Below are 20,913 nucleotides of genomic sequence, written 5' to 3'. Positions count from 1 at the left end.
TGCACTACTCCATATCATTGTCGGCTACTAAATTCACCTCTTTAGGCAAATTGTACATTTACCACATGCCTTATACCTGGAACGGGGGCAGATGAAAGAGTTTCGAATAAAGCTTAACAGCTGGTTGTGCCAAGAATTTTGCGTTTTTCAGTGCTAAAAACTGCATTAAACTGACGGCATGGTTTAAGCTACATTTCCCCATTAAAACATTGATTTAATTTCTAACAATACACATTACTATTCATGATTGCCGGACATATTTCACATTGGCTCTTTATTAGCCCTGCCCCCCCTGAAAGCTCGGCCATTTGCAAAGATGTGCGTTTTTCAGCATTTTTCAGCACTTCTTGCGAGACTTCCTCCTAGGAATGATCTTTGGCCCGAAAATTCCAATGCGGACAGGTTCAGGGGCCCCTATCCAATGTATGCATAGCTTAATTTGTTGAGCAATTTTGAAAAATCACTCCACATGGAGGTTCCATAGCCTAACAGCCGAATACACATTTTTGACGATTTACATGGCGCAAATTGCTCCAAACTGCTCGCCCCTATAGTTTTTCCGATATCACGAAACGCCCTGTAGACACATTCTACTATTTTATGATATTGCACACATATTTCAAAGTTGCCTTTCCATAAGCCCTGCACCCAGGAAGTCAGCCATTTTGAAAATGTGCGCTTTTTCAGCCATTTAGCACATTCTTGCCCAACTCCTCCTAGGGAAATGATCGGAAATAATTCCTAATCCAGGGACAAGTTCAGGGGCCCACCCTAGTCCAATATGAGTACTTATTGCGAGCACATTGGAAAAAATCACTCGTTGGAGGTCGTAAGCTTAACAGCCGAATAACCATCTTGACGATCTTACATGTCGCCAAATTGCCTCCAAACTGCCTCGCCATATAGTTTTTCCGAATATTCACGAAATGCTGTATACACATCTGCTATTATGATAACACATATTTCAAATTGCTTTTCATAGCCCCGCCCCCCAGCAAAGCCTGGCCATTTTTGAAAAATGGCCCGTTTTTTCATGATTTTTAGCACACTTTGTGCTGAGATTCGCTCTTCGGCAAATGATCTTGCGGAAATTCAAAGTCTATGGCAACTTAGCGCCCATATCCAATGTTGATGCGCTACATGCGCAAGGAATAGGTTGATCGCTTGTACCTGGAGCTCGTAAGCTAATTGAGAAATGTACCATTTTTTACCATTATATGTCACATTACTACCTTAGAGTCCTTATCTACATTAAAAACTGTTTTTGGCCAGTTGCATTTTCTTGGGGGCGTGTATGCAACAGATAGTCAATGTATGTTTCTTTTTTCATTTACTGAATAATATGTAAAAAAGCGAAAAAATTAGGTGCCAATAAAACACTTTGCTTCGGAATCAGACCATTTCGTGACGTCACGTGTTGCGTTCCCGGCTGTCCCGCTGTCTGGCATCCCTGCTGCCGGTTGCCGGATCGACAGCCAATGCCGAGCAGCGCAGAGTTCACAACGCAAAGAATGGCGTCAAATTGGTTTGATGTTTACGCATCAGAAAAAGCGGCTAATAGCGCAGGGTATTTCGAGCACAATTTTGAGCCAGCAACACTATTATTTGCGTGTGACGATGATAAACAGCTGAGGTACACAAAGTTGACATGGCGGCCCTAACAGCAATGCTACACTGGTGTGGCTGGCGAACGCGGCTGAACTCACCAGGATTCGCGGAACCACACGTGACGTCACGACCAGCAGCCACCAAGCAGCGGCCAAGTTTTGAATCCAGACTTTCTGGGGATACCTCTGAATTTGACCCATATTTCCCGATATTAACAAGTGATTTACAGCAAATAGGAAACGATATTCGATCTATATCACGTGTTACTGGAATAAGACCCAACAAGTTAATGCATTTTGAAACAGTTCTATGATCTTTCAGCTACAGTAAATTACGCAAGATAAGGACTTTAAGCTACTGAGACCCGCCTGTCTGCCTGCACCATCAACTCTCTCACACACACATACACACACACGCACGCACGCACGCACACACACACAGACACACACACACACATACCTACTGTTAGTCCAACAACGCCCTTTGCTGGGGGCATATTCATTACAACAGACACCGATACACTCCCTAACCCTAACCTTAACCCTCCTGTTTATTTGTAGATATCTCCTAAAGCCTACAAATAAAGTGTGAAATGTGGGCTGCCTGTTACATATATTATTGAGCGATATATATATATTATACACACTGTTCTGTTTCTGCACTGACCTCAGCAGCTGTTCTCACTGTAAACATCGTGTTACAATGAAAGCAGTTGTATTAAAAAAAGAAATAGCCTAACATCCAGGGGAGATGTAATTAGTGAGTAAACAAACGGTAAAGGGCAGAAAGTCTGATGCACATTTTATCATCTCAAATAACTTATAATCACAACGGGAACAGTTTGCAGAGCTGTGCTTCGTTGACATAAGTCCAGCCATGCGTCACGCCTCTTTTAAACATCACTGTTGGCTGAAATCGACTCCGGAGGATACATCCCTCGGTTATAGCTCCTCCAGAGAGACTCCTCTCTCCTCTCTCATCGTTGTACCCTCGGTTATAGCTCCTCCAGAGAGACTCCTCTCTCCTCTAAATCAGTGTATCCTCGGTTACGGCACCTCCAGACAGCCTCCTCGAATATCGATCCTCGACGAGCATTTAGAGAAATTTGTTTTCCTTCGAGACGGCGCGCCAACATCCGTTTCCCGGTCGATGCCGGAGGACCTGGGACGCGAAAATTAGAGAAATGACAAACGGCTCATTTCCGAGGACTCGCGCGCGTCTGCTTGACGCCGGGACGACCGGCCGCCCTCCCCGACAGGCGCACGGACGCGAGGGCCCGCTCATCACTGCGCGCTCAAGTGCGACCGCAGTTTTAATTAATATTATATCCGATACAATTTTGCAAACTATATGGAACACTGATGCCAACTAACTTGTGCCAAAAAACACCACTCTGCTCAAACCACATTTTCCGCTACTTACTTAATTTAAGTAGTTATTTAACATGTTATGCTACTTTACCTATACTGCATAACCATACCATTACCACAGAAGTTATACTTAAAGTATATAAGAGTTAATCATTGCTTAGTAGATTTTTAAATCAACAGCTTTTACTTGAAATGTAGTTTTTACATAAGGGCACTTATTACACTTTTTAGTTGTAGCATGTTGAAGTGATTGTAGGTCATTGTATTAGTACTTCTGAAACCTTTGTGGTACTTTGTGATACTTCTACAAAACTCACTGAGGTCTTGTGTTGTGCTTAAGTTAGCAGAAGATGGTATTTTCATACCAAAGTCAAAGAAAATGGGCTAAAAGGTGTTGTATTGGTCTCATATGCACATGTACTTTCCAATTCCTGCTGTCAGGGTGAGAATCACACACAAAGGTCGTTTTACACAATGACAAACGCTGCACAGAAAGGGAAATAGATGCATTGTACAGATAAACTGAACTGATTTCCCTACTAAATCAGCAGAGGTGGAGAAACCGTGAGCCACACACAGAGAGAAAGCGCAAGAGAAGGAGACACACTCAGGAAGTTAACAGGGGAAGTAAAGCGGTTTCTTGCGTCATCATTTTATGCTTCTTGTATGCCGATGCAGAGTGAAGGTAGGAACACTGGCTTTTAAACTTCTTTATTTCATCACATTTTAAACTCGTTTCCAAAAGTGTACATATAGAGAATGATGGTGGAGAAAAGTAGAGCAGTGGCAGGTGTCAGGAAGATGGAGGGGATGGGTGTTGAGTTTGAATGTCTGTGTAAGTCTATATGTTCAGTGCTTGACTTCCGCTGCAGTGAAACAAGGGGCCACAATGGCTGTGACATGCGGCTGAGGAAGGAACGACCGGGCTGAACTGAGCTCCTCCGTCAGGCTGGGGCTCAGGGTGGAGGTTTATATAGATCCACCAGCACAGAGAGACATTACGGTGTGATTAGAGAAACATTCAGAGGCCAACTCCACTGAATAGGAGAAGTAAAGACGCAAGGGTGTGGCCTTTCATTCGAAAAAAACTAGAGCATCAGGGGGGAAGTGGAGAGCCACATATGCATGCTTTGGATTCAGTTCAGTTTGTTGTTTGAATTGAGCTGGTTTTTGCACGAAGACACTTATTATATTTGCATTTGTGCAGGGTGGAAGTATGTCCTAACAGTTCAACGTATCAACTCCAATGCAACGCGGCCTACAGAGGAAACAACCTGCAGCCAGCAACATGCACTGAAGCAAAGGAAACAGAAGCAGCGGCAGCAGCTCGGTTAGATCTGGGAAATGTGCAGCGCCTCTACTAAGTCAGAGTCACGTTAACCGAGTTGGACAACACATCCATCAGACACACACACAGACAGACACACACACACACAGACACACACACACACAGACAGACAGTCTGACGGACAGACAGTCAGACAGTTTGACGGACAGACACTGAAGAAGAGCTCGGCCGGTCTGAATGTGAACTGAAACAGCCGAGATGAGGAGAAATCGGAAGAAAGGAGTGAACAAAGACAAGGTGTTTGGATGTGACCTGCTGGAGCACCTGACCACCTCCTCTCAAGAGAGTGAGTGAACATCCGTATCCCTGTTAACATGTTCTTATGTATGGATAAATAGCAATAGATGTGCCCGAAGCCTCACCAGAAACAACGTGAATGTGTAACCAAATACATCTGAATCATAATACCATTTTCAAGCAATAGGTGTAAACATATGGATAGATATCTCCAATATGTGCTAACATACGTGGGTTACACAATGCGTTTCTTGTGAATATTACAAAACCACAAATGACATCCTCTAAATGTCAACCTACAGTTTGTAAGAGAAGCGTTCAACAGGAATGATGGTTGACAACTTTTTACTAGTAACTTGTTGTTCAGAACATTTATGAATGATTTGTGTCTCGTTAAAACAAGACTTGTCCTTTTCTAATGTTTTTAATTATTTATTTGTTGGACTCAAACCATACAGCATTAACCACGCCAGTTCTGCAATAGGTGAAATTATGTGAGCTTTGTGAGGTTGTTAGTATTTAATTTAATTTTAGGGGTCGATTATATATATGTGGAGTGTGGATTCCGCGTTTTCATTTTCCTTAACAGAAAAAACCCATAAAATACCATTGCTATCTCATCCCTGAAGCTGCTTTGATTTGACATGTAACATCATTATTCACTCACATGGTCTTCCTTAGGTATCCATAAAGAATGCAACACAAATAAAAGTGTGTTGTGTGTTTGTGACCTACAGTATAGTCACTTAATGACTATATGTGTATGTTCAAAGTTAACACATTGAACATCAATCTTATGTCAATATTCATTTTGTTAATCCACCATTTCCCACAGTTCCCCAGGTCTTGCAATGCTGCAGTGAGTTTGTTGAGAAGCATGGCGTCGTGGACGGTATCTACAGGCTGTCTGGAGTGTCGTCCAACATACAGAAACTCAGGTAATGTGTGTGTGTGTGTGTGTGTGTGTGTGTGTGTGTGTGTGTGTGTGTGTGTGTGTGTGTGTGTGTGTGTGTGTGTGTGTGTGTGTGTTTGCAGCAGTGCGCCTCTCTTTGAACCTATATCTGTAAATGTGTACGTTTGAATTAGGTTTGTGTGTTGTGTTGATATTGTCCTAACTGGCTGTATGTGTCCGTACCACCAGGGGCGAGTTTGAGAGCGACGGGAGTCCAGATCTGAACAAGGATCTGTACCTGCAGGACATCCACTGTGTCAGCTCTCTGACTAAAGCTTATTTCAGAGAGCTGCCCAACCCTCTGCTCACATACCAGCTGTATGACAAGTTCGCTGTGAGTAGCTCAGAAACATTTGACACTCCTTTCCCCCTTTCCTATGTGTTCATTTAGTGTTTTAGACAAGGACAAAGTGGTACAAATGACCTCTCCTTCAAAGAAAGCATGGGATATATAAATCACCCATATTTCCCTATGTGCCATTTTTCCAGCAATTAAAGTCGAGTAAAGGCGATAAATTGTACTTACATTTTGATTTGAAAACATGTGTGTGTTCCAGGAGGCTGTGGCCCTCCAGCTGGAGGAGGAGAGGCTGGTGAAGATCAGAAATGTTCTGAAAGAACTACCAGAACCTCATCACAGGTACTGTGCTCTGCTGCAAACTACATTAAACACTCTTTCATCTTTACCAGGAGGAGCAGGCGACACCAAAGTGGGGACTTTCGTTATTATTGTTTACTTCCAGTTAGTAGTATTATATACGTTTCGAAGTCCACATCATTTCGTAAAATAGGAACATCCACATGCCTCTTTGTTTAGAGTTTGTCGACTTCCTGCTTACACAGATCTTCAGGGCTCTACCAATAGGAAGCCAGGTAGGAAAGTGTGTGTCGGTTGGGAATCATACCGTCTTTTATAATACACAGAAATACACAGAATATATCAGACCCCCATTTGTCCTGGAGACCCTGTACAATAGGATGTTGTTTGTTGTATCAATGTAATCAACATAGAAACAGATTTTTTAGCCCAAGTCACATTTTTGAAGGCTTTTTTGGGTGTTTTTATGAATTGAGTTTAACGCTTCGCTTCCTTGCCATCAGGACTCTGCAGTTTCTGATGCGCCATCTGGTCAAAATGGCCTCATTTTGCTCAGAGACCAACATGCACTCCAGGAACTTGGCCATCGTCTGGGCCCCTAATCTGCTCAGGTTTGCATATATTATAATATGACATAATATATGTGTTGTTTATTTTCTGTTGAGACACAATATGTCCTGACTCTGCTTGAATAAATATACAAGCTGCGTGTGTCATTTATTATTAACATTAGAGTAATAGATGGATAAAATAATGTGTTTGATAATATTATCAGATTGTATAACATCTGTTTTCTGTCTTCATCCTTTCCCTTTTCTCCTTTCGATAAAATGCATTTATTCATCCTTTCATGTATCTATCTGTTTACAACATAGATTCATTTTTCACATTCAATCACTCAATGTCCATATTAAGGTCAAAAGACATCGAGGCGTCTGGGTTTAACGGTACAGCGGCCTTCATGGAGGTCAGGGTTCAGTCCATCGTCGTGGAGTTCATCCTCACACACGTGCCTCAGCTGTTTCCTGAAGAAGGTGACACACCACTTCATTTACTCTCTCTAGGAAATGCTGAACAACTCAAACATTCAGGGTGGCAATTCAGAAGTTGTGAACCAGTCTAAGAGCTAATGGATAACTGACTTATTCCTGCCCTATTCAGATGCATCCAGTGAGAGAAGGAAGTCCCTCCCCTCGCCGTCAGCATTACCCAATCAGGACGAAGGGCTTTTCAAAGGGCCTGTCCATCACTTTGGTAATATCAGTCCAGGAGACGGTCCTCTACCCATGAGACCCTACCACGCTATCATCGAAGGCACCGACAAGTGAGTACACTCATTTCTCTTTTTATTTATTATGTCTGATCTGGTTAAGGACATGTTTAATACAGAGGTCAAAGGTGCAGCGGTGAAACTTAGAAAATAAGTGGACATGTTTGCTGCCATGATTAACATGATTGACGTTTCGTTGAGTAATTCAATTTTAGAAAACAGATTATTTAAACGTATTCTGTTTGTTTCGTTCAGGAGGAAAGGATCTCTTAAAGGCAGGAAGTGGATGTCCATCTTCAACATCGGAGGTCGATTTCAAGATCCACGACGGAGGCACAAACTCTCAACGAAAGGTAAATAACCTCATCATGGTTTTTGAGTCCTGGTAGTTGTCTCTTACCTTGGATGATTTCCTTTTAAAAGAAATTGCAACATCTTTTTCTTTTGTTCTCTATATTTTACAATAACGTATTTAAATGTTAAACTGTCTCATTCAAGTTTGCATGTTAGCATTTTTAAAGGGATAACTTGTCAAAGTGGTAATTATAGCTTATTTCTCCATCCCTCAGTGACAGTAAACCCCCCCAAACATTAATGAATGCTTGTTTAAGGCGTGATTATGTAACTGTTAAAATATTATTTCAATTCGTAAGTTGTGAAACATACTTTAATTTCTACCTCATCATGGTTTTGAGTCCTGGTAGTTAACTTGGATGATTTCCTTTTAAACTAAATTGCAATGTCTTTTTCTTTTGTTCACTATATTCTACAATAACGTATTAAAATCTTAAACTGTCTCATTCAAGTTGACATGTGTACTTGGGTAAATTACTCACTTAGGTCACAATAATAACAACATAGGCTGACACAGGAAGCTTAAACTTTTTAAAGATTTTAGGGTTGGATTAAAACCTGGGCCGGTGCGGTAAAGACTCAGCCTTTAAACATGGAGAGCCCCACTTATTATTTCTTTTTGTATTTAATGTTTCGTTTTTTGTTTCAGAGAAAGAAATGCCTGCTTTGAGACCAGCCAGAAGCATGGACTCGCTCAGCAACCCGCCGTATCCAATCGAAGGTACTGCTGGTGTCACACATTTCCCAACTTCTGTCAGAATGATGAGGAAATAATTATATATATTTAAAATCATCAGCAAAACATGCTGTCAACATTGGAATCATTATCATCAAACAGACCTTTCTAGTTGACATTTTCAAATGCCATGTTATATATATTTTTGTTGTAATGCTCATCATACAAAAAAAGAGACAGAGACAGACAAAAGGCTGTAAGATAAGATAAGATTAAATAAGAAGTACTTTATTGATCCCAATTTGGGAAATGTTTGTGTTGCAGCAGTATAAAAAGACATGGCATTGTACAATACAACTTTAAAATACTAGAAATAAACAAGAAAGTAGAAAATATACATGTTGAATTTACAAATTAACAATAACAAAATATAAAGCAAGTTATTATATATACATAAATATGAGGGATGGAATATTACATATTAAACTGAATATATAAAATGTACAGTGAGATTTGAAGTCCAAGAGAAACGATGGAGCAGAGAGCTCTGCCAGCCAGAGGTGGTTTGTTATAGAGGTCAAATACTTTCCCAGTTTGTTTTTCCTGACCCTTTAAGACAGGATTGTTTGAAGATACTTGTTCGTGATCTGGAGAAGTCGTATTTTGGATCAAATTGAACTTTAAAACAAACATGTCACTTATCCGTCTGCTTTATTCCAGCTTCCAGACGTCCCTGCCAGCGCCCTCCCTCCACCCACATGTCTCCCCTCGTCACCCCCTCCCCGCAGCCGGCCTCCGAGGTCCCTGCCTCCCCCGGAGCGATAGGTGGGAGTGAATACGCCGTGACCTACCGCAGGGGAACAGGGCTGGTGAGCGGGGGCGCGGGGACGCAGGGCACCTACACCTCCCTGGACCCTGAAGGCTTGTCTGGAAACGAGACCCTACTGTCCAGATCCCCAGGACTCTCCACTAAAGTGGGCCGGAGAGCAGCCATGCACATCACGGGGCCCACCATGGTGACCGTGCCCCTGCATATCACCTCGAACCTGGCTTTAGGGGTGCTGCAACGGGGCGGAGACAGTGTCATCCACAGAGGAAGGGATAAGGAAGGAGGGGAGAGGGTGGAAGGTAAGGAGGGAGGAGAGAAGGTGGAGAGGAGGGAAAGCAAGGCCATGGAGAGGAAGGTGGCAGAAAGACAAAAGGTTGAGGAGGAGGAGGAGAAAAGTCATCGAGGGAAAATGAAAGTGAGAGAGGTGGAGGAAGTAATGGAAGCAGAAGGGGATGTGGTGATAGGAAGTGGAAGGGATGAAGATAAGAAAGAAGAGGAGAAGGAGGAGGAAGAGGAAGAGGAGCTGGTGGTGGAAGACCAAGCTGTGTCCAAAGAGCTGCGAGCCAAAAGCCTGACATCCAACACGGAGGAAGATAACGCCGTGGATGATGACAATGAACTTGATGAATACATGGGTAATTTAACCAATTACACACCCGTATGAGTATCATATGCTAATGCCACATGATTAATAATCTCATATTGTTTGTAATCTCAGGCCATGCTTCATTTACAGAGATGAAAGATGTGCGGCCAGCTGACTGCGACTCGGCTGCGACTCAGCGTGATGATGGTTGTGTGTTCGATGACGCCCTCAACTCAACCCTAGTGGACGGGGACCACCACGAGATGTCCGGATACGTTCAAGATAACTTTGAGTTCCTGGACCAAATGGACTGCAACATGGATCACATGGACTGCAGTGTGTCCTACCAGGTGGGTTAACATTAGCACTTTTTCTTTGTTGTATAAAAGTGGTATTCATTTGTGAAGAGTATCTTGCTGAACAAAACGTGTAAGTATTAATATTTGTTATCCAGTGAGCCAAGTCACCTCATTATCCAAACTCTAGGGGAACTATGCCAGTACCTTTTGTCGAGGGAATCAAGGCCATGCTAACGTTGAGGTTGGCCTCCAAAAATATGCCATCGTTTTAATGAAGAGGTCTGGCAGTAATTGGTCTTTCTCCATCATTCTGTGAGCAACCAATCACTGTGCTGCATAACGCATGAGCCTGCTCAAATAGAAGTAGTTGGTTGCCTTGGTGAAGAGGCAACCTGCGACACTTCATCCTGACCGTTCAAATGAGCCTTAAATATTTTAAACTGATAAAAAAATTGACAAAATGCCTGACATGACATTGTCTGGTTTTTTCGAAACATATTTGATCAACGCATCAGTGTAAAGATCACTGATCACCAAGTTACATTTCCTGGGACTACTTTATTATAAAAGCAGACACCAGTTAAACGCTTCTGATGTGAAGCTGCAGTCATACGAAATGTTCGGTTTGCATAGGATTGTTTTAATAAAGAATACAGAAATATACAGACTCTTTACTGGGGATGTTCCCACAGATATTCAGTAGGTTACATGTAATACATATTAATATTGTAATATTTTCATCAGTGGGAAACACCTGATTTCAAGATTCAAGATTCAGGGCTTTCATTGTCATGTGGCATAGCTACAGTGTAGTTATGTCAATGAACATCTTAGGTCACAGGCCCCTCCAACAGTGCAACACAATAAAACAGATTGATGTTATGGATGTTCTTTCAAAAGTTCTTATATATATATATAGAAAAGATACTATTTAGAACAAATATATAAAGGGAAAGTTTTTTATCTCGTAAGTTCTTTCCTCATCCAGTTTTTCGTTGTTCCTCTCAGGTGAACGAGTTCTCCGTGGAGCCTCCCGGTCACTCGGACGATGAGTATGAAGTCATGGATCCTTCAGAGCTCCAGACAGAGTTAAAACCAACGAGGCCGCTCAGCATGGACTCGTACAACCGACACACTAAATCCCTCAGCCTGCCCTACCTGACCTCACCCATCCTGAGGCTGGAGGACTCCGGCTCTGAAGAGGACGCAGCAGCGTGCGACAGCGATGAGTACAGCAGCGAGGAAGACGAGAGCATGTTCATAAAGAGCCTCCCCGCTGAATTCTTTTTCAACAATTTGACCTTTGATAGAGACACTGATAATCAGGAAGCTGGTGGTGGAGTTCCTGAACACCAATCACAGAGCTGTGCTGACAGAGGACCCCAGTCTCTGTGCTTTGGGTTCCCTGCATGGGAAGAGTCAGCTGCTGTGGGTCTGGAGCAGGAAGAAGGGAACGATGAAGGAGGTAAAGATGGACCTGAAGAAAAGGAGATGACAGAGAAGGAAGAGGGAGATCACCAGGGAAGAGACCATCTGGAAAACGACGGGCAAAGGTGAAGCTGATTTTTTAAATTATATTTGAACACAATAACTCTCATATCATGCGAGTGCATTTCTGTCAGTCATAGTGAACAATTATTTATCAAAGAATACGACCTTAAAGCTGCTTTGACCAATTTTAAATAACGACAGGTTAGATAACTGCATGTAATGTAAAAGGTGTCGCTTGTAGTGAAGAACCCTCAGATCATTTTAGTGTCTTCTAGTAAATTCATGCAGGTACACTTGTTCTGCTATACCCACTGTAGACTACTGTAAGTAACAACAATTTGGTAAGTTAGCATTTTTAAAGTGATAACTTGTCAAAGTTGTAATTCAAGTTTATTTCGCCATCCCTCAGACGCAATAAAATCCCCCCAAAATGCATTAATGCTAGTTTAAGGCGAGACTTTGTAACTGTTTAATTCATAAGCCGTCAAACACACATTAATTACTATCTGCATAAATATCGTAAAACACAAACAACTGGGTTCAAAAACGATTGACTTTAGCAGAAATGGTTAGTATTGGTAAAAATAATAAAGAGTCATTCTGCAAGTATTGGCATAAACAAGTCAATAATTTAAAAGTAGACACACTGGCCATTTGTTCAAAGCCAATGATGTCTTTCTGAAATGTTTCTGTCTCTCGTTCCCCTGCAGCAAAGCAACAGAGGAAGAAGTCATGGAGGATTCTCAGAGTGACGAAGACGAACCTCTCACTCCAGAAGCATTTTCTCACTGCTTCTACGACTTTCCACCGCCCATCGATGAGGACTTTTTGGAGGAGGCGGACATGTTGGACAATCATCACAGCGATTCTCCACCTAGTCATGAAGTGGTTAATGCCACACAGGAAGAAGCTGATGATGCTTGTTTAGAGGAGATCAGAGACTGTTCGCCAACAGAGCCACCAACGAAGGAGAGAGACAGTGATGAGGGAGAGGAAAGAGAGGTATTCAAAGAAATAGAGAGTGAAAGTGAAGATATGGAAATAAAAGAAAGTGATGAGAGCTTAGCGGCAGGAAGTTCTGAGAAAGGAATTGAAGTTGAGGAAATACTTGAAGAGAAGCCGCAGGGAGGTGACACAGAGCAAGAAAGTGATGTTTGTAGGACAAGCAGCGAAATATGGGCTGAACTTGAGGATGTTATATGTGAAGTGATCGAGGATGAGGAGAGTACACAGGTGGAGGAGAAGGATGACAGAGAGAGTGTTTCTGGGGAAGGTGATGTGACTGAAGATGATGAAGAAGAAGAGGAAGAGCAGGGGGCAGAGGTTTCAGAGGAAATGGTGGAAGTCGAGGAAGTAGAGACAAACGAGACAGAAGTCAGAGTAGAGGAAGTTGAGGAAGTAGAGTCAAACGAGACAGAAGCCAGAGTTGAAGAAGTTGAGGAATCAATGGAGACGATTGAAGAAAAACTCCCAGACACAGAAGTGCAGCGAGAAGAAGAGACAGACGTACCGAAGACAAGTGAACCAGAGGAAGGGATTCAGGGGGAGCACGCCATCACTGCCGAAGATCCGCATCAAGACGGGGAAGAAGTAACTTCCAAAGAGAACAATGACAAAGCTGATGAGCAACGTCAAGTGCAACTATGCATAGATAAACATATAAAAGCGCTGAAGTGTGATGTAGAGGCGAGTCGAGAGGGCAGAAAGGGAGAGGAAGGGGACAGCAGCTTGGGAGGGGTGGGAAGGAAGATTGTCATCTCTAAAAGTCCGAAGGTTTACCAAGTGAAAGCCGTGCCGGTGGTGCCTCCGAAGCCTCAGCACTGCAGGTTCACTGCGCTGAACATCCGGCAGCAGCAGCAGCAGCAGCAGAGAGAGAGAAAAGAGACGCCGACAGAGAGAGAGAGAACGCATCCAGAGGTGCATCAGAGCAGGACGGTGCAGGAGACGGAGAGGAAGAGAAAAGAGAGAAGACAACACAAGAGAGGGAGAAGAGGATGGAAGGGGATGAAAGTAGAAACAGTCCTCTCAGCATGTGTTTCGATGAGGCTGTTGCTATAGCGACCATAAGGCGAGGAAAAGAGAAAGAGTGCGAGAAGGAGAAGGAGAGGCAGAAGGATTGGGGAAATGAAGTCCAGTAAAGTGTCTCTTTTGTGTTTCCACTGTACAAACTATTTTTCTACGTGTAGCATATATGGCTGTATTATTTTGAGTGGAGGTATTGCCGCAGATGCAATGCTACTTAAGGGTGCTTTTGTGTTTTTTCTACCACACACAACTTGATAGGCAGGCAGGAACTTGTAGGTTTTTAGAAATATATATAGGATATTTTTCAGAGGAGGATTTTCAGAGAGTTAAGAAATGGGGATGATATGCAACAAAGGTACTTACTGTACTGTCATTGTCAAAAGCGAACAGAGATTAAATACAAATTGTGCTGCTGAAACATGTTAACATATTACATGCACAACTTATCTCTGTAAAAGTTTAGAAGTAGAAATTAAATTAATTAAATAAGCTCACTCTTTGTTTGCAGTTGTCATCCAATTATACAATACATTGCAGTAAATGAACGGTTTGCAAGTATATGGTTAAATTGTACATTTGGAAGAGTGAATGTGTAATTTGTGAAAGTTATAATGTCTGCTAAATACATTGTTAGGGATTATGTGAATAAAGATAATAGTTTCTAAGATGCTGTCTGTCATTATTATTATTCGAAGTGTCACTTATTTTAAAAATGTACAGTCGAGGTATGATTAATATATTACAGGGATTAAATTGTCATTTAATAGTATTAGGTAAATAATTCCGGTTTAGGGTTAAAGTAAAACACTTAAACAAATATATAGCGCGGCTATTTTGTCTACCTTTCAGGATATCCAGATAGCTACAAAATGAAACTTTGAATTCACAATTCAAAATCTGGTTTAGGATTTGTAAAGTCAATGCAGGTTAATAATGGTCCCTTTTATTTAAATGTTTCGCTATGTATATATTTAACAAAAAGATGAATCATACACTTAACCAGAACATATTTAATATCCAGTACCTGCACTATTTTTTACAAGGCTATTATTTAATCGCGTTTGTTTAGGAGGTAGAAGCAGGAAGAGATAGATTTGAGAGGATTTGTCGTTCGCGTTTACGAGAAGAGTTACGACAGTTGCCATTTACGTCACATCCGCCTGGACATTTTCACGGAAGTAAACCAAAATAAAACATCTGGAAAGGTACTTCGCCAAACAGCAGAAGCCCCAGCTCTTTTAATAAATCTTGACATTTGCTTTTTCTTGCTTTTTATCGTCCCTCTGCAGCATGTCTTTGCCCTCCTCTTTCGGTTTGCAGGTGTCCGCCATCATGGATATGTTGGCGAAGGCTGCAGTCACAGAAATAACGAAGCTGGTGGAAGAGGGGGGGGTTGTGTTGAGGCTGGAGATGTGTCGGAGGGACAGTGAGATCCAGGAGCTCAAGAGAACTTTAAAGCTGATGGAGGTGGAGCTCTGCAAAGCCCAAGAAGCAGTCAACATCCGGGCAATAATGGAGGAGAAACAGAAGCAAACAGCAGCCGGGAATCAGGTCCTTAGAACAGGTGAGCAACATTTGGAGAGACCTTCCACGCCAAAGTGCATTCACAAAAACATAAATTCTGGTTTTGTGTTGCTATAAACAATAGTTATTGCTTGGTAAATCATATATTATGATTGGTATTGACTTTATGTGGTATACTGTTAAATTCGGCTTGAATATGAATCTCATATTTGAATATAGTAAGTAGACTATTACTTATTAATAGATTGTAAGAAATACATGCATAATATAATGTTAAAAATGTCCAAGATGTTTGTGTCAAACTGTAGTTGTGTTGCTTTTATAGAGGCATCAACGTTTATATAATAACAACAAATAATAACGTTTACTATCATAACAATATTTTTGTGATATCCTGATTTAACAACAGTGATTGCTGGAAAGACCATACATTATGATCATTAACGGCTTTATATGGTACTCTTAAATTCGGCTTAAAAATATATCCCATTTTTTATATAGATAGATAGATAGATAGATGGGTAGATAGATATATATATAGATAGATATATATAGATAGGTAGGTAGGTAGGTAGGCAGGCAGATATATATATATATATATATATATATATAGTAGTAGTAGTAGTATCCATCTACCTACCTATATATCTATCTATATCTATATATATATATATATAGATAGATAGATATGTAGAAAGATAGATATATAGGTAGGTAGATGGATACTTTATTTATCCCAAATTTGATAATGCTTGTGTTACAGCAGCAGTTTGTTCCGGAAGGTGGAATAAAGTATAAACATAATAGAATTAAGATAAACATAAACCACAAATATATACATATCTACAGTTGAAAATACATTTATCACAATCAAAACACAATATAAATTATTCTGGATACATTTAAATAAACACTAAAATACTACAGCAACAGAAATATAGACATAGGATAGTATATCAATTGTAGTTGTGCAAGGTAGCTGTTGTGCAAATTGTTCTTGGTTATGGAGAGGGAGAAACTGAAACTATGGAGCAGTGAGTCCTCTAAATATTCAAATGAAATAAATATATGAATGGTTATATAACATGGAATTCAGTAGACATCTTAGATTGTGTTTTCATTTGGTCTATAAACTGCCATTCTCAAAGTAAAACATATTGGATAATGATGCTAGATGACTTTTGAGATAAGGGCATCTGTTTGATTAGTACAAATATCAAAAGAAATGTGAAAAAGGCAAAATGTGCATGATGATGTTTGTGTCAAACTTTAGCTTTTTTCTTTTATAGATGCAGCAACATTTATATAATAATAACTTATAAAGACTTGTTTTGATATCTTGATTTGTAAAAAGCATGTACGTATTTTTCAGCGCTTCTATCCAGATGTTTTATACACAATTTGCACATTTTTACTGTTGACTTGCATTTGTGTTGTCAAATTCTACCTGCAATCTTTCTTTCAGTTGCAGACCAACAAGAACATCAGGAAGCATGTGGAGTGTACCTGAACCCAAGGTCTGCTCATTCCCTGTGCGACCCGGGACACGTAACAGAAGAGATCCACGACATGAAGCCAGCGGTGAAACACGAGCCTGCAGAAGAAGAACCCTTCACCCAGGAAACAGAAAACATTGTAACAGCAAACGTTAGCTTTGAGGCGCGAGAGCCAGATGACATGATGTGGCCTCCTCCTGCTTGCAGCATGTTTGATAAAAGCTCTGTTGCAATGCAGCAGAACATGCAGATTTCCCCCCCTGACACTGAGCAATACGCTGCTCACAGAAACACAGAAAGCTCCTATAACTCTTCAGCTTCTGCAGCACAGGAAATCGCAGGTGGTTCTTTAAATGTGCCGATAAAATTAGAGGTAGAGACTCGACCTATGTGCATGGGAAGTACGGCTGTTCACAATGAGCAGTTCAGACACGCTCCACATCCTGCAGTCAGTCAGGATCCGTGTTTGGAGTCTGCTTCTCAACATGCCGGGCCGTCACTAGCTCCGCCTCATGCACAGAGGTCCCCAGCAGATACATTAGGGTCCAACACAGACTGGCACATCCTCAATGTAAACAACCAAAGGGCAAAAAGGCTCATGAATGTTTGGAGAACGAATCAGAAACTGTTCATCTGCTCGGTGTGCAACAGGGGTTTCCCTCGCAAGTCTCAGCTAGAGGTGCACATGGCCTCCCACCAGACGTTTAAACCCTACCGGTGCCTCGAATGCGGGAAATCTTTCACCCAGAAGACCCGGCTGAAGACGCACCAAAGCGTGCACACGGGGGAGAGGCCGTTCAGCTGTAAGATCTGCGGCAAGATGTTTTCGAGGCAGGATAACTGCATGAGACACGAGCGGTTCCACAGCGGGCTGCGGCCCTACAGCTGCGGACAGTGTGGGAAGAGCTTCACGGTGCTGGGTAACCTCAAAATACATCAAGAGATCCACCTGCAAGGAAGATAGCGATCAGACAATTTACATCTTGTACTTTGACAGTTTTAATGCATTTAATACAAACATAACATGTAAATGTTGCATTTCAGGGTGGCCACACCATTGGTGAGGAACATTATAATTAAACAATGTACTGCATATGTTTAGGTGCAGACTCATGATGTTGCCCAACCTAACCTAAACACACTTTTTGTAGTTATGAAATTCATTAAAGCCCAAACTCCCTCTGTTTCATAGTAGAAGGAGAGTGGGTGAGTGCCTATGCAATAACCATTTGTGTTTTAAATTAACGTAAATTAAATTCATATTAAGAGATTTTCTTTTTTGTACATTAAATGTCAATGTTCCCATTTATTTTTTTAAATGTTGCCTTCAGAGTTCAAACTTAAATTCTTTTTTTCCCTTGCAGGATTTTTGTATCTTTAGACATACATTTAACTTCCTTGAGATTCTTGAAAGATTGTTAACTTGAGAGGAACATTTGGGTCTGGGATGTTTTTGAAAATAGACATGGAACATTGAAAAGGCTTGAGTTTGTATATTTTGTGCAAGGATAAAAATCTTTCTTTCACTTAAAGGTGGGGTAGAAGGTAATTCACTTCAGAAACACTTTTTTTTATATTCCATGGAATGCTCTTAACATCCGATAGCAAATGAATATATTAAATGCTTTGACAACAAATACATAACAAAAAGTCATCTGTGGAAGCCGTTGCGCTGAACAAATCAAGTCCAGTTATCTGCCCCGGCCCGGGTCAGATAACTGGATGGCCTACCTGCCTGTCAGCCTTCCATCTGTGCACAAACTTATCTCGTGCTCTCATTGGTCATGTGCGCGTTCGTGTGTGTTGGAGGAGGGGCTCTGTAAGGAAGTCTGAAGGAAGGGGCAGATTTTTTCGGTTTTGTACTCGAGCTGGTATCTCCATTCTTACCTACCCTACCTTTAACGTTAGTATATGGCTTCCTCCTGCTGTCTGCATGTGTCTCCTCGCAGTCACTTTCATTTTATTCCATAAAGATTGTCTGTACCTTGATTTGTGTGTCAAACTATGCAATGTTGGTGCGTACACAGGGAATTGGGCCTTGAAGGAACTTCAAAAGGCCTTCAGTTGGATTTGTTAGGTGTTTTAACCCTGATGTAAAATAAATGTATATATTTTTTTCTTTAAAAGAATACTTTAAAAAATAAGGTTATAAATGAGTTTATGTATTATATGCCTGCTTATTTTTCCAAACGTGTTTGATTGTGTACCATGTTTGTACCTTGAATGTATTTATTATATATGTTATACTTTATTTAGATTTGTATGTTATGAGTTAATGGATGTGGTTGAAGGAAATAATATTTTATTGGGAGATAAAGGAACTTTTTTAAAGTATGTTAGTGGTTCTCATTGTTTTTAATAAAAGTTGTCTGATACACACAATACTGTCATGTATTTACTTTGTAGGGAACTGATGCATGGATTATTTCCTGTATTATACTATTTTTAAACATTTACGATATAGAATAGCGAGTGAAATAAATAACCTGATTTCTATGTGTGTGTGTATTTTAACACTATTGTTGGTTAAAAAAAAAGAAAAAGTGTCTGACCTCGGAAGTGCCTCAGTAATATACGTTGCGCATCTCCGCCTGGTTTTACGGTATTTATGTCATCACTTCCGTAAAGCGAGCACTTGTGTTTATTCTTTGTAGCAATTAGCTGCTGCTGTTAGCTGCACATTTAAACCCTAAATAGCTGCCGTTTATATACGGTTATCTGCTTCAGAAATGGCCCGTTTCTGTTAGCCATCCCGACGTAATTACACTCACTTCTCTTGTTTCAACTTCAGCCTTCCCTGTCACTTTGTCGCCTTGTTTTCTTTTTAAATCACAATGTTTACTAGCGTTGCTCTTCGGGCTCAGCTTGCCTCCATAATCGATGTCTTGTCCAAAGCAGCCGTGGCAGAGATCTCCAAAGTGGTGGAGGATGACATGGTGGTGGTGAGGCTGGAAATGTGTCAGCGAGAAAATGAGATCAAGAAGCTGAAGAGCAACATCCAAGTTCTGCACAGCGAGCTGAGGACCATGCAGGGGTGTGTGACCCAGAGACATGACACCCTGCAGGGGAGTGTGACCCAGAGACATGACACCCTGCAGGGGAGTGTGACCCAGAGACATGACACCCTGCAGGGGAGTGTGACCATGAGACCTCCTGACACCCTGAGAGGAGACACCCTAAGAGGAGACACCCAGAGACCTGACACCCAGAGAGGAGAGGGTAAATCACACAAAACACACTTTATTTACTGTGTGGATTTTAGGCTGGGATAAGAGGTGGGAAAAGTACTCAGATATTGTACTCAAGTAAAGGTCGAAGTACCAAAGTGTAGGAATATTCTGTTACATGTAAAAGTCCTGCAATCAAAATGTTACTCAAGGAGAAAAGTATTATCATCAAAATATACTTAAAGCAAGTACTCATTCTGTAGATTGGTCCATTTCAGAATAATATATATGATATGTTTTATAATGATTGATCATTAAAGTGTTCTCAAAGCTGGTAAAGGTGCAGCTAGTCTGAATGACTTTGTATACTGCAGGGTAGCTTGTGGATTTACTCCAGGTGGTTCAGCCTCACAATCCTATTGGGTAGTAAATGTGTTTATAGGTCCTGCCCTCTGGCCATACAAGACTAACATTCCTGACAATAGATCTCAATAGTCATCTTTTATGGTGTAAATGCCTTTTTAATAATACATTTTTTGAATGGAACATTCTCAACACGAATGCATCAATCCAAATAAATATAACTTAAATATGTGGGAAAATACTGTGTTTGAAATGTATAATTTAAATGAGATGTTAACTTTTTGTTTTGATATATATATATATATATATACATATATTGTATTCCAGTCTCCCTTCAGATATGTTAAGTGGCATGTAATTCAACACAATGCTGCTCACCTCCTTCAGTTGGGAGAAAAGCTGGTTCAGGTTCAGCATTATGGGGGGACAGAGGCTTTGGATAATTAACTTTTGGAAGAAAATTAGTTAAATGAATTGTAAGTTTAGTGAGTTATCAATATAACGTTATATTAATGTTAATTATTGATGAATGATGAAAGGTTACTTAAAGGTGACCTATCATGCAAAATGCACTTTTGTACGTCTTTTGAACATGAATATGTGTCCCCGGTGTTCCAGGGAACTCACCAAGTGTCAGAAAACACAACCCTCTATTTTCCTCCATACCCAAATCTCTTTAAAAAGGGGCTGCAACGGATCTGATACAGACTGATCCAGATT

At 41.0% G+C, this 20,913-nt stretch overlaps 3 protein-coding genes across 4 annotated transcripts in view; 2 read left to right on the top strand and 1 right to left on the bottom strand.

The window, feature by feature from the left end:
* LOC104951010 (zinc finger and SCAN domain-containing protein 10) overlaps nt 1–1,808 on the bottom strand; it is a 4,440-nt gene extending 2,632 nt beyond the window's left edge. Inside the window, exon 1 of the mRNA XM_010777637.1 lies at nt 1,707–1,808. Coding sequence (XP_010775939.1) covers nt 1,707–1,808 — 102 coding nt within the window. The remainder of the gene's footprint in view (nt 1–1,706) is intronic.
* A 1,817-nt stretch (nt 1,809–3,625) lies between these two features.
* On the top strand, nt 3,626–14,298 carry si:dkeyp-68b7.12 (midasin). 2 transcript variants are annotated; one of them, XM_010777630.1, is made up of 14 exons: nt 3,626–3,663; nt 4,186–4,612; nt 5,399–5,501; nt 5,705–5,849; nt 6,073–6,155; nt 6,617–6,724; nt 7,029–7,147; nt 7,275–7,437; nt 7,639–7,736; nt 8,387–8,458; nt 9,134–9,877; nt 9,961–10,178; nt 11,136–11,680; nt 12,329–14,298. In XM_010777630.1, the coding sequence occupies exons 2-14, from the start codon at nt 4,525–4,527 to the stop codon at nt 13,674–13,676; spliced, it is 3,834 nt and encodes a 1,277-aa protein (XP_010775932.1). In that variant the 5' UTR covers nt 3,626–3,663; nt 4,186–4,524; the 3' UTR covers nt 13,677–14,298. The 2 variants fall into 2 exon arrangements, with proteins under 2 accessions (XP_010775932.1, XP_010775933.1); XM_010777631.1 differs by having other exon boundaries at nt 3,627–3,663; nt 9,979–10,178.
* On the top strand, nt 6,381–18,259 carry LOC104951006 (zinc finger protein 239-like). Its single transcript, XM_010777633.1, has 3 exons — nt 6,381–6,388; nt 14,823–15,207; nt 16,633–18,259. Exons 2-3 carry the CDS (start codon nt 14,934–14,936, stop codon nt 17,625–17,627), a joined length of 1,269 nt encoding a protein of 422 aa, XP_010775935.1. The 5' UTR covers nt 6,381–6,388; nt 14,823–14,933; the 3' UTR covers nt 17,628–18,259.
* The last annotated feature ends 2,654 nt before the right edge of the window (nt 18,260–20,913 follow it).

The sequence above is a fragment of the Notothenia coriiceps genome, unplaced genomic scaffold (genome assembly GCF_000735185.1).
Source record: "Notothenia coriiceps isolate Sejong01 unplaced genomic scaffold, NC01 NC01_scaffold00018396, whole genome shotgun sequence".
Lineage (NCBI taxonomy): Eukaryota > Metazoa > Chordata > Actinopteri > Perciformes > Nototheniidae > Notothenia > Notothenia coriiceps.
This window is presented reverse-complemented; position numbering and strand designations above follow the sequence as displayed.

Coding starts and splice junctions, on each gene's coding strand:
- si:dkeyp-68b7.12 (XM_010777630.1), top strand. CDS start 4,525: ATGAGGAGAAATCGGAAGAAAGGAGTGAACAAAGACAAGGTGTTTGGA. Junction 6,156..6,616: donor CTACCAGAACCTCATCACAG/GTACTGTGCTCT, acceptor CCTTGCCATCAG/GACTCTGCAGTTTCTGATGC. Junction 11,681..12,328: donor CTGGAAAACGACGGGCAAAG/GTGAAGCTGATT, acceptor GTTCCCCTGCAG/CAAAGCAACAGAGGAAGAAG.
- LOC104951006 (XM_010777633.1), top strand. CDS start 14,934: ATGTCTTTGCCCTCCTCTTTCGGTTTGCAGGTGTCCGCCATCATGGAT. Junction 15,208..16,632: donor GAATCAGGTCCTTAGAACAG/GTGAGCAACATT, acceptor TCTTTCTTTCAG/TTGCAGACCAACAAGAACAT.